Consider the following 12,150-nt stretch of genomic DNA (forward strand, 5'->3'; position numbering starts at 1 on the left):
GATCTCCCTGTTGGCGCAGCCCTACCCCTCTCCCCCCTTGTCTCTCGTAGTGCTTGGCGAAGCCCTGCTGGAGTTCCGCGCTCCTCCACCACCACCACACCGTCGTGCTGCTGCTGGATGGAGTCTTCCCCAACCCCTCCTTCTTCCCTTGCTGGATCAAGGCGTGGGAGACGTCACCGGGCTGCACGTGTGTTGAACGCGGAGGCGCCGTTGTTCGGCGCTTAGATCGGAATCAACCGCGATCTGAATCGCTGCGAGTACGACTCCTTCATCCGCGTTCTTGCAACGCTTCTGCTTAGCGATCTACAAGGGTATGTAGATGCACTCCCCTTCCCCTCGTTGCTAGATTACTCCATAGATTGATCTTGGTGATGTGTAGAAAATTTTAAATTTCTGCTACGATCCCCAACAGTAACCACCTGTTATTGCCAACACTGATAATGACCATTTGTCTGCCGGCGGGCTTGGTTCATTATGCGTTACCTGTCATCGGATTCACCATAGGTACCAACATCCCACCGCTAGAAAATCTATACTTCACATGCTTGACATGACCTGTTATCTAGTTACTCCATCCTTTCTGGTTTATAGGGCTTATCTCAAGATCTTAGTTTTTCCATTTTATAAGGCTCAATTTGGTTGTTCCCCATCACAAGTTCAGATGTCAAGGTGCATTAAATCATTGCATGCAAGTATTAAGAGAAAATTGACCAATGCATGTACTTTATGCATGCATGCATTGCAATTAATACATTGGTAAACTTAATTTTTTGTGGAAAACAAGGGCATTAATTGGGTGCTTTTGCAAATTACAAAAAGTATTCCACCACTCACCATCTACCTTGGTCGGTGAGATTTTTGAATTGAGCCTTATAAACCGGAAAGGAGGGAGTAGTTAGTATCTCCAAGGACGTGAACTTTGGATACGTACCCATATCTATGCATTAGGTTATATCTATCCAAGAGTTTCTCATTCCATGTTATCTAGTTTGTTATCTTGTGTATCTTGCTTGTTAGTTGCTTATAATCATATAGGTCGACTGATCTTAACTGCATTTTAGAGGACCTTTAATTTCGCAATCCCTGGAATCAACAAAGAAAGTTAAAAATTGTAGTTGCCTACTCATTCCGTCCTTTTAGTTGAATCCTTGATCCTTCATCCTTGTTGGCATGTTTATTTGTTTTTTTTCGCTAAAAGTTAGCTTCGCAATACATAGGCAAGCCAAAAAATTGGTTGGTTTACAGCCTACTTAGCCACCTCACAAAACTTGCTAATTTTTGGCAGCTTTTATACTTGCCAAATGCTCACGTTCCAAATTGGCTACCAAGCAAGCCCAATATTTCACACACACGGCTTGAATTATAACCAAGCCCCGATAGATAAAATCAATGCTTCATCATAAGATTTGAGAGTAACAAGTTGGCACCACATGTCAACGGTCCCTCACTTCACTATCACCATTCAGGTTGGCCGAAAAATCAGTCAGTGGGTGCCACAAAGTCATTGGACCCATATATTAGTTGTGAGTCCCTCACTTGGCTTCCCAAGTTACTTGTCCATGCGGTTTACACTCGATGGGTTCCAAACATGTAGGACGAAATGTCGAGTCCATGCGGTTTACACTTGGTGGGTCCCAAACACCTAGGAGGAAATGTCAAGCTATCGCCCAGTCAGCACCATCGACAAGATCTGTGTCGTTGTTATCATTACAAATTATGATGATATAATTTGGTCAAAATGGACTAAAAATAAGGTCATAAAAGAAGATACATACTTATATGACGATATCGTGCAATGAAAACATATAATTTATAACAAATCTTCAATAAACTTGCAGGGTTGGAACATTCGATGACAATCTCATAGAAAACGTTCCTAGACTTATGGTTAGTTTGGTCATTGTCATTATATTTTAATCATAAATCAACATATTCCTTGTGGTGAACTACTCGTATAGTCATTGCTATGAATCTATATGCTAAATTTGTATAGGAGATTGATTGTCGATCAATTGTCACGGATATCAGTAGTTACAAAATGCTAATAAAAACCATCAGCATGCCTTGCAGGACGCGAGAACTACTGTGGTTCTACAAAGGGTATATATGTGGGTCGTCGTGTCCACACTGGATGCGTCCTTGGGTCGAAGGGTGCATCCGGGTAAGCCGACAACGAAGGAGGCAGTTGTGCATGGAAGCGACCATCCAGCGGCATCGGAGGCATCGTCATTGTGTTGGAGGGCATAGACGGGTACGTTGGCACCGGAGACAAGTGCAGGTGGAAGCGGTTATCCAGCGGCGTTGAGAGCCATAGTCTGCCATGGGTGTCATGGTGCAGCACCGGGTGCGTCAGATGGGAGTTCACCGGGTAAACATATCCTTCAATCAACAAAGCAATGTTGGTAAGTCACAATGTACATCGAAGAAAGAGAGGACAACACCATGTTGCGACTCACAAGCATGGGTATGTTCTTACCTGGCCCTGGTGGAGGCAAATTGTGTTGCGGCATGGCAGGGTACATGTTGTAGCTTGGGTGTACGTAGTCGTGGTACACAGCATCATATAGTGCATCAGGTTGTTGACTGAGATGTCGTCGACATGGACGCTGTTTGTAGGATTACAGACAAGAATCGATAAGGTACCGTTTGGATAATAAAATGACCTGACTTCACCCTCCTTAATGCATATATACTTTGAAAATCCCATATATTCATACGAACTATTCTTTTGTAACCAAGCTGATTATCTGAAACCATGCATGAATTGAGCTAAGCTACAAAAAAATAAATACTATTTCTAAAACTAGTCAATTCAATGATGACCCATCCATGGATTCACCTATATAGGCTGAAACTAATATTGCAAAAATAAGAGCTTGAATACCGCCTGTAAATAATCCAAGAAATATGTATAGGGATGACTAAGGGAACTAAAGAAGAAACAACAACAACAACAACAACAACAATAACTAGTTCATCCGCCAATATATTCCCGAAAAGTCGAAAGCTAAGTGATAACGATTTTGTGAAATCTTCTAAGATGTTAATTGGTAAAAGGATTGGAGTTGGTTTAGGCAAAAGCTGGTCGAGATGCGAGCGGGCGTTTTGAGACGAAGCAGAGCGACAAACAAGAAACCGAGAAAAGGGGCGGGAACGGATAAGATAGCAAAACACCCCCATTCTTCCATTCCCCCCTTTGCTGCTCGCTCTCATGGCCGCCGCCGCCGCCTTCCTTCCCCCCGCCCCAATCTTTCGCCCTCGCACCACCACCGCTCGCCACCGTGCCTCACCCATCTGCGCTGCCGCCTCCGACGCGCCGCCGCCAGATGCCGAGACGGACGAGGGAGAGGCCCCACGCAGCGGCCGGAAGGACCGGCGCCGCGTGGTGCGGATCGCGTGGGAGAAGCTCGTCCGCTGGTCTCGCTCCTGGCGCAGCCGCAACCGCAGCGACGTCCTCGAGACCACGCGCAAGGTGACGGAAAGACTCTTGTCTGCTTCAACCCATGGAGCCGCAAACTTTTTTGTGGGATGGGATCTGATCGTCGGAGGAAAACTGCAGGTGGTGGTCCTCGGTGGGGGCTCGTTCGGAACGGCGATGGCGGCGCAGGTGGCAGCCAAGAAGCCCGACCTTGAGGTGGCCATGCTGCTCCGGGATGACCTCGTCTGCCGCTCCATCAACCACCGCCATGTCAACTCGTGGGTAACCTCGTCGCTTTCCTTACTGCAGTATCTGCCTAACACGAAGAGGGTCCATTTTAGTCATGTTTTCGTCCATGATTGATATGATGAGGTACAATGTATTTCATGCGAGCATTCAGATGCTTCTCCATGAAAAGACCATGTGACTAGTTTCGTAAGAAAAATATTGCAAACGATTCGATTGATTGATGCACATAGTCATGTTTTCGTCGATGATTGATTGATTGATTCCACTGCAGCAAATACTTGTCAGAATACAGCTTGCCAGAAAACATTGTTGCAACAACTAGTGCTAGCGAGGCGTTAGCAGGAGCTGATTTCTGCTTCCACGCTGTCCCTGTTCAGGTATTAACACTTCTTTATGAAGCACTGTGGCTTCCAGGAGGGTTTCTTCTTTTTTGGAGTCTGATATTTTCCCTGGCAGTTCAGTTCATCCTTTCTTGGCAGTATTTCAACTTATGTTGATCCAAAGTTGCCATTCATATCGCTTAGCAAAGGGCTGGAACTTAACACCCTTCGGACAATGTCTCAAATCATTCCTCTTGCATTGGGAAATCCTCGCCAGCCATTTATTGTTCTGTCAGGACCTTCTTTTGCCGTGGAACTGATGGAGAAACTACCAACAGGTTAGTTAGCATCATTTCTCATATTGTTAAGTTTTATGTCATATTCTCTTGTGCTTTCCTGTGACACAAAGTTGTCTGGTTCATGTTGCTTATGTTGAAGAATTTTTGGCTTTCCAAGCACTTTTTGGAATCTGTTGTGTAAATAGAACTACATAATTATCCAACTTAATATTGCAGCTATGGTGGTGGCATCCAAAGACAAAAAGCTGGCAAGTGCTGTTCAGCAGCTCTTAGCGTCTTCAAATTTGAGGATAAGCACATCAAGGTAATTATACCTAATACTTCAGCTTTAGACGCTATGATAATCTTCAGCCACAAAACGTGTACAAAAGCATGCATGTCATAATCATGATTATTGTTTGTTTGGTTGCGCTGTATTGTCTTCAGCCACAAAACTAGTTGCTATTACATAATTAAATAATAGGATATGACTTACTGTGAACAATTTGAGATTTCTTTTGCATAAGAGGATCTATATTGCCCACCTGTGGACAATTGATTTAGTTATTCATGTAGGAAAGTGTTGTGGACTACCAGGAGGGAGTCCAAACAGAGAGAAGGGTTCTGCTAGCAGATTTCGTAGGCTAGGTGTTAACATGAGAGTTCATATTAGCATAGGTCTAAGGAGTCCAATTAATTAGGAAGGCCTAAGCATCTATTACCTCCGTCCCAAATTAGTTGTTTTTGATTTGTCTAGATACGGATGTACCTAAGACTAAAACGTGTCTAAGACAACTAATTCAGGATGGAGGGAGTAGTATATAAGCATACCATGTATCTAGGGTTGTGTTGGCGAATAATAGTCTGTCGATCTTGCGATCTAAAGGTAGTCGTGCAACAAATGTAAAGAGGGGCCGTGCCCAAAGGGTTCTCGTCGGCGATGATGCTGACACAGTGGTTTACCCAGGTTCAGCCCCCTAGATGCGTAATAGCTCTACGTCCTGTCTAGACCTGGGCATGGACACGGCCCGAAAAAGCCAGGCCAGGCCGGGTCAGGCTTGGCATTCGGGCCGAGCTCGGGCTTCATTATCTAGCCCGAAAGGCAGTTTGGGCTGGGCTCAGGCTTCTGTTTTTCATGATTTCGGGCGGGGCTTTCAAGCTTCAAGCCAGGCTTACATGTGGAGGCGACGAGAAGTGTTGTTCGGGCCGGGCTTGGGCTTGCAGTTTGAAGGTTGGGCTTTTGCAAGCCCGGCCTCCAGCTCGGCCGGACTAATGATCAGATTTAGCATAGGTCTAAGGAGTCCAATTGTGTTAGTGAGGCCTAAGCTCTACCGTATGAACATACTATGTGTCTGGGGTTGAGGAAAGCAAGAACGATCAATCTATTTCCCCAAGTTATTCTCTCAACTAAACCTATGTCTACCCATTCGCTCGCAGCCATGCCATCTGGCTATCTTCAGTACCATAGTTACCCTGTTGTGAATCAAGGTTCACAATAGACACCCACATTAGCGAAGCCAGTAGCTATAGATAGACCAGAGGTATATTCGATTAACCTGTGTCTGTCCAGCCTAGAGCAACTCCTCTCTGAGTGTGGTTCGTCAGATGTATACTTGCTTTGCTTCATGTAGTTAGATAATAGGCTTTTGTATTTTTCTAGAGCAGTTTCTCGTGTTTCCTTGCAAACGTGTTCAAGAATCTGCTATGTTTGTAGAGCCGTAGGATGGCAGTGTAAACTTTTCCTTCTTGGAATGGAATGATATGAAGATCTCTTCCGTATTCGCGAAAAGAAAATGAAGCTGCTGTATGTTGGAGTGTCATGTAGCCTCGCTCTGGATTTCTGGACCCCCATCGATTGGCTACTATGCATTGTAGTGGTGGATTTTGAGCAGTAGCTTCAGCTGATATAGCACACTGGGTTTTAAGTAGTAGCTTCAGATGGTGTGGCACACACTGAAAATCTCTTCTCCAGATAAAGCTATCTTATCTAATTTTACTATGCTTTATTTTAAGATTTCAGACCGGCAAGATGAATTATAAGATATACTGTTAGGGTTGTGCATTGATTTATAGCCATGCATTCAAGTATTAGAAAAAATATTTAAATGTGAACTGTGATGCTTCAGTGACGTTACAGGGGTAGAAATTGCAGGGGCACTTAAGAATGTTCTTGCAATAGCAGCAGGTATAGTAGAAGGTATGCATCTTGGAAATAATTGTATGGCTGCCCTTGTTGCTCAAGGCTGTTCTGAAATTCGGTGGTTGGCGACAAAGGTGTGCAGTAGTAGTTTATCTTCTGGACTGTATTATCTATAAAACAAAAAACTACTGGTTTAAAGGATCAACTTATTAATTTGCAGATGGGAGCAAAGCCAACAACCCTTTCTGGTTTATCTGGCTCGGGTGATATCATGCTTACATGTTTTGTCAATCTTTCACGGAACAGAAACGTGGGATTGCGTCTTGGTTCAGGCGAGAAACTTGATGAGATCTTGGATTCAATGAATCAGGTTTGTAATATTCCCCTCTATTGCTTCGATATATCACCTGTATGGTTGGTAATTAGTATATTGTCTCTCACTTCAGGTTGCTGAAGGCGTGTCAACTGCTGGCGCTGTCATCGCATTAGCTCAGAAGTACAACGTCAAACTGCCAGTCTTGACAGCGGTAGCACGGATAATTGATAATGAACTAACTCCGAAGAGGGCTGTTATGGAGTTAATGAATCTTCCACAGGTCGGTCATTCAACCTCATGTTTGATCCAGTTCTTCCTAATGAACTGTTTTCTCTCACAGACATACATCTTCTGCTACCATTTTGGAAGTGTTGTGCAAACTTGTCCTGATGATACTTAAGCAGGCCTCCTCTCTAAAAACAGACTCTAAAAGTTGCACATAGTCTTTTATTTCGGAAATACATGTGATACAAAAATATACTATTCTCTATTTAGTTGGACCATATTCAATGCTATGTATACTTTAGACCGATCCTTGTATAATCGCTTTTCTTGTTGATAAAATTGGCCATACATTTTGAAACGGTGCTTATAGTAAAGTTCGGCTAGTTTGCCTGATATACCGATGTGGATTTTCCAGCAATTACCATTTGCAGCCATATTATTGAACTTCTGTTTGCTTACTTTTGCAACTATCCTACATTTCCAGCTAAAAAAAACTATCTACATTTAAGTGAGTTTTATAACCATTACTGGTGAGTGAATGATGAATTGTGAAAATTGTGTTCATAGGTCGAGGAAGTCTAAAAGGAACCAATCCAAAAGGGGAGCCGGATCCCCTGACGTACGATGCCCTGACGTTGGGCCACTGACGTGTGGGCCTGGGTCCACATGTCAGTGGGCCAATGGCACGTCAGAGGAGCCGCCTCCTCCAAAAGAATGGAGCCACTGAACCTGTTCTGTCATACTTAAAATAGCTGTATGCTCCATATGTTTGTCTCCCATCTCTGATCAGCTATATTTTCTCGTCAATCTATCGAATCATGATGATTGCTTTCAGAGATATCACGGATTTTGCACTCCTATGAAGAGCTTATGCTTTCATGCACATTCATGTGCACAAATGCAGACAGGATATACATTATAGGGACCCGAAATTGAATGGGAATCCATGTTTGGTTATCCAAAACAAGATCATGGTTGTAGGTTTCATCACTTTTAGAATGAGTTGGTCAAGGAATACATGTTAGTTCTTATTTTTCTTTTGTATGAAATGACCTGGTTCATATTCATGGCAAGACTTGATTTTATATTTTTGATGAAAAAATTACTCATCCTTGTTATAAGGAAATAGAGTGTATATACTACCTAAAAAAGATGAAAATGTTTCATCTTGTGTCAATTTTCTTCTGCCTGTCTCTTCGTCTGTCCTCCCACATATGTTTATTATGCCTATCTCTTTGTCTGTCTTCCCACATATGTTTCGTCGTGCCAACCCCCCCCCCCCCCCCCCCCCCCCCCCCCCCCCCCCCCCCCCCCCCCCCCCCCCCCCCCCTCCAACCCCCCCCCCCCCCTCTCTCCCATCCTATTGTTGTTGGTACGTTTTGGTACAGCCGACGTAGTGAGGTCCTTATACACAAGGATTACTCCTACGATGATGACTACCTATGCATGTTCGTCACACACAAGGATTATATTCCTAAAATGATGAATGCCAAATTTTGCAGTGTCATAGTGGATGCCCGTCATCTATTCGGCGGTGGCGAGGAGCGTCTGGGTTTCAGATGACGCCTCGCGGAGTGACGTGGGGGCCAATGTGTATTTTCTGGGATCCAATATAGGCTGATAAATTTCATGTCGTGCCCACAATAAACAGTTGGCCATTTATTTCATTCTCCCACTTTACAACTTGTTTGCGGACCTCTAAAACTTGCATAAGTCTGTGAGCTTTGGCAGTTCAATATTTCTAGCCTACCAAAGTTCGACCGTCTAATGACTTATCCTATATTTGCCTTACACGTAATATGAGTTTAGCTATATGTTATGAACTACACATGTTTACTGTGTGATGGTGACTCCCTTCTTCTGCAACCTGGCCTTGCGCTCCTGTGAGAGCATATGTGTGAAACTGATTAGCTCCTCCTCGTTGGTGCCTCTATTGTCGTCGGGCACGGTCTTGCCGGTCTCGACGTTCACCCTGCACACGCTCCTCTTGAGCAGCGCCTTGCCGACCTCGACGAGCCTGTTAAGGTTCTCCGGCGTAGACACGTCAACAGATGAGGTGTCGCCTTTAAGCTCGTCGTCCTGGATGCGGAGGTAGCGCTTCTCGCAGTGCAGCGCCTGGAAGAGCACGGACGCCTGGATGTCGACGAGGTCGGCGCTGGCCTGGCTGAAGCTGTCGATGAGCGGCGTGGCGCCGTGGTTGTAGAGCCATCCGAGGATCCCCCACTTGCTGCACGCTGCGGCATCGAACTTCTCCTCCACCTTGGCGGAGCCGGTGCCGAGGGAGAGCACCATGAATTTGCCGTAGTCGGCGGGCTTGATCGGGAAGAAGTCCTGGTTGCCCAGCAGGATCTGCTTGCTCACGTCCGTCATGGCCAACATTGTCTACATGTATCCAATGTCAACATATCAAAATAGAGCACAGTACATGGACGTCATCGAAATTCCATTATATTCTTTGGAGTGCTTTTTAAGGAATGGAGACATACACCAACTATCTACTAGTATCACTTACCGGATTGTTTGCGGCAACGCCTCCGTCGATGAGATTGAAGGCCCGGGGCTTGCCATCCTTGTCCTTGGTCTCGAAGTGGTGGCCGGGGAGGTAAGTAGGCGCCGCCGACGTGCTGATGCAGACGTCGGACAGAAGAGCGTTCTTGGAGACGTCGTTGCGGGCCTGGACAAGCATGCCTCACGTAAGCACGACGCAGAGGAAATAACACGGAAAAATAACATGTAATCGACGAGCCCATGCATATGGATCATGATGCACGTACGTCGTATCGGGAGAAGATGGTTGGCTGGAGCAGCTTGATGTCGAAGGTGGGGATGACTATGTTCTGCAGCGCCTCGCCGACCCGCGTCTCGCCGAGCAGCTCTTTGACGACAGAGTGGAGGTACTGGCCGTCGTACTTGGGCCCCCTCATGCTCCTGAGCAAGCCCAGAAAGTTGTTGATGTCCTTGGCGGCGAAGAGCGGGCGTCCTTTGGCGTCGGGCGCGGTGAGCATGGCCGTCACCAGGCCCCCGGTGCTTGTCCCGGCGATCACGTCGAAGTAGTCGGCGATCCTCACGTCCGGCCCATCGAGCTCCTGCAGAAAATAACAAGAAAGCCATTAGAACCGGTGCACCTGCAGTAACTACCATGGGTGCAACGGGAGCAGAAGCTAATTACTACTCACCTGGAGCTTCTCTTCGAGGAAGGCGAGGATGGTTCCGGGGATTATGCCGCGGACGCCGCCGCCGTCGATGCTGAGCACGGTGACGATGCTCCCGTAGGACGGCGGGGGCGACCTGGGCGTGAGGGCCGACGACGACGACAGCCGGCTGAGCGCGCGCTGCACGGGGTTCAGGGTGAGCGACCCCGACCCCGACCCGCCGCTGCTGAGCTCCGGGACGTGCACGGGCGACATGCTGGTGTCCTCCGACCGGCCGGTGCCCCCGAGCTTCTTCAGCTAGGTAGTACGAACTTACAGCAGAGCTGCTAAACCAAAGATCCTCTTTACGGGTGCCTTAGCTGCTCTTCTGTGGCTATGTGTTGTGTTGTGTTGCGCTTTGTGAACTGTGCTTAGGCTGACCGGCGTGCGCCCGTATTTATAGCCGCCGGCCGGGTAATGGAACGGCGGTCTGGTACGACCGCTCGCATGCCATGCAGCTCTGACTGTTCCGAGGGAGGAAACGGAGACGAAGCATCAAGCATGGGCGCACCGCGAGCCAAAGCACGTTGAAGTGATCCGCACCGCACGTACTACTACACGGGAGGGGGGAGGCCAGGTTGGGGCATGACGGACCTGACCGCCGCGCCATTTCTTTCCTCTCCTTGAGTGGATGACCGCACCAAACATGCACGCACGCACGATAGCAATGTGCAAAACAATATTTTTACTCTGTCAGGTCAGGGTTCGTGTACGCCGTGAAACTGTGATAGCCGCCACCTCACGGTTTGCTGCCTCTCGCTTTCTTCTTCTTCCGGATGCGTACGCAACGTAGCGTAGGCGTAGGGCCTGCCTGCGAGCGAACGCGTGTAAACCAGTGATCGATCGATCGGTGCCACTTGCTAGCTGCTGCCTTTGGCTCCATTTGTTCAGCCGGATACGACCGCCATACATTGGTCTTGGTCACTCGCAACCCTCGGTCATGAGCGGCTGTGGATGGAACGTACGTACGTACGTGTAACGTATTTGACTTGAGGAGCGCTCAGAAATGCGTGGAAACCGTCGTAAGGAGTTCCTTTCACAGAACGGCGACGAGCTACAGTTTACAAGGTTGTTTTTATCTGCAACCACTTAGTAGGAGAAACCTCCATATGTATATGGACCGAAACTGGGGATGCAAGCGGACGTCCTCGATCGTCTGCAGACAGAAAAATCAAACTGCCACGGTTATTAAAATTGATAAATGAAGATTAATGTAATTTTTGCTACTAAGTAAACCTGACCAAGCGAGCTATAGGAGCTAATTAGCAGACACGGAGAGAGGCACAGAGATGTAGCTATCGCGTGCTTCTCTGTCACTCATCTCTTCTTTCCTCGTGTACTCTTTTGGGTTTTGACCGTTGACTCTTTTTTTTTGCTAGTTGGTGACTTCGTGGCAGGGCTGGGGAAGCGATGCTCAAATGTGTGCAAGTTTTTTTTCCTTTTCTTTTGGCAAGGCTGGGAAAGCGATTGTTTCTCGAGATGTTTGCTGTTGGAATATTAGGTAAATTCATGATTAATTCTAGTAAATAATTCATGACTAAAACAAAGACTAGCATGTAACAATCTTACAAACTAGATGAACAGCTAAATAAACATGTACACCGGCATCACTCATGAAGTAGCAACTACGAGGAGAGACATGAACATAACACGTAGAACGTATTGTTCGTTGGTTGCTGAAGGAGCAACAGAGTTGATGACGGTGTTGGCGACGATCTGTTGTTGATGGCGATGAAGACGACGATGAGTAGCACCGTCCGACTTGGATGGAAGACGACCCGTGATGACGAACTTGAGCAGTCGCGCCGAGCGCTTCCCAAAAACCTAATTCGTCCTCTCCCGGAGCAGGATCAAGGACGAACGGTTTCGGAGACCTGCTCTCCCGCACACCGATGCACGTCGGCGTTAGGTATGAAGTAGACTATGATGGTGGTGCAATTTGCGAGATGAGGTAAAATCCTAGGTGTTTTAGGTGTGTCCTTGGCTGCAACCAGTAGCACTATATATATATAT

At 46.7% G+C, this 12,150-nt stretch overlaps 2 protein-coding genes across 4 annotated transcripts; one reads left to right on the forward strand and one right to left on the reverse strand.

Annotated features, from left to right (window-relative positions):
* The first annotated feature begins 3,127 nt into the window (after nt 1–3,127).
* Nucleotides 3,128–8,661, forward strand: LOC125531154 (glycerol-3-phosphate dehydrogenase [NAD(+)], chloroplastic). 3 transcript variants are annotated; one of them, XM_048695567.1, is made up of 10 exons: nt 3,131–3,472; nt 3,560–3,696; nt 3,939–4,044; nt 4,124–4,325; nt 4,503–4,590; nt 6,392–6,539; nt 6,626–6,775; nt 6,852–7,001; nt 7,514–7,546; nt 7,660–8,123. In XM_048695567.1, exons 1-9 carry the CDS (start codon nt 3,212–3,214, stop codon nt 7,526–7,528), a joined length of 1,257 nt encoding a protein of 418 aa, XP_048551524.1. In that variant the 5' UTR covers nt 3,131–3,211; the 3' UTR covers nt 7,529–7,546; nt 7,660–8,123. The 3 variants fall into 3 exon arrangements, with proteins under 3 accessions (XP_048551522.1, XP_048551524.1, XP_048551523.1); XM_048695565.1 differs by lacking the exons at nt 7,514–7,546; nt 7,660–8,123 and adding an exon at nt 8,449–8,661 and having other exon boundaries at nt 3,128–3,472; XM_048695566.1 differs by having other exon boundaries at nt 3,132–3,472; nt 7,514–8,123.
* LOC125531155 (patatin-like protein 2) lies at nt 8,582–10,761 on the reverse strand. Its single transcript, XM_048695568.1, has 4 exons — nt 10,123–10,761; nt 9,721–10,032; nt 9,459–9,620; nt 8,582–9,328 (listed from the first exon to the last, which is right to left on the reverse strand). The coding sequence occupies exons 1-4, from the start codon at nt 10,351–10,353 to the stop codon at nt 8,780–8,782; spliced, it is 1,254 nt and encodes a 417-aa protein (XP_048551525.1). The 5' UTR covers nt 10,354–10,761; the 3' UTR covers nt 8,582–8,779.
* Nucleotides 10,762–12,150: the final 1,389 nt, after the last annotated feature.

This window comes from Triticum urartu, unplaced genomic scaffold (assembly GCF_003073215.2).
Source record: "Triticum urartu cultivar G1812 unplaced genomic scaffold, Tu2.1 TuUngrouped_contig_6846, whole genome shotgun sequence".
In the NCBI taxonomy this organism is placed as follows: Eukaryota; Viridiplantae; Streptophyta; class Magnoliopsida; order Poales; family Poaceae; genus Triticum; species Triticum urartu.

Coding starts and splice junctions, on each gene's coding strand:
- LOC125531154 (XM_048695565.1), top strand. CDS start 3,212: ATGGCCGCCGCCGCCGCCTTCCTTCCCCCCGCCCCAATCTTTCGCCCT. Junction 3,473..3,559: donor TCCTCGAGACCACGCGCAAG/GTGACGGAAAGA, acceptor GGAAAACTGCAG/GTGGTGGTCCTCGGTGGGGG. Junction 6,540..6,625: donor TTCGGTGGTTGGCGACAAAG/GTGTGCAGTAGT, acceptor ATTAATTTGCAG/ATGGGAGCAAAGCCAACAAC.
- LOC125531155 (XM_048695568.1), bottom strand. CDS start 10,353: ATGTCGCCCGTGCACGTCCCGGAGCTCAGCAGCGGCGGGTCGGGGTCG. Junction 9,621..9,720: donor CCATCTTCTCCCGATACGAC/GTACGTGCATCA, acceptor ATGCTTGTCCAG/GCCCGCAACGACGTCTCCAA. Junction 9,329..9,458: donor GCGTTGCCGCAAACAATCCG/GTAAGTGATACT, acceptor GGATACATGTAG/ACAATGTTGGCCATGACGGA.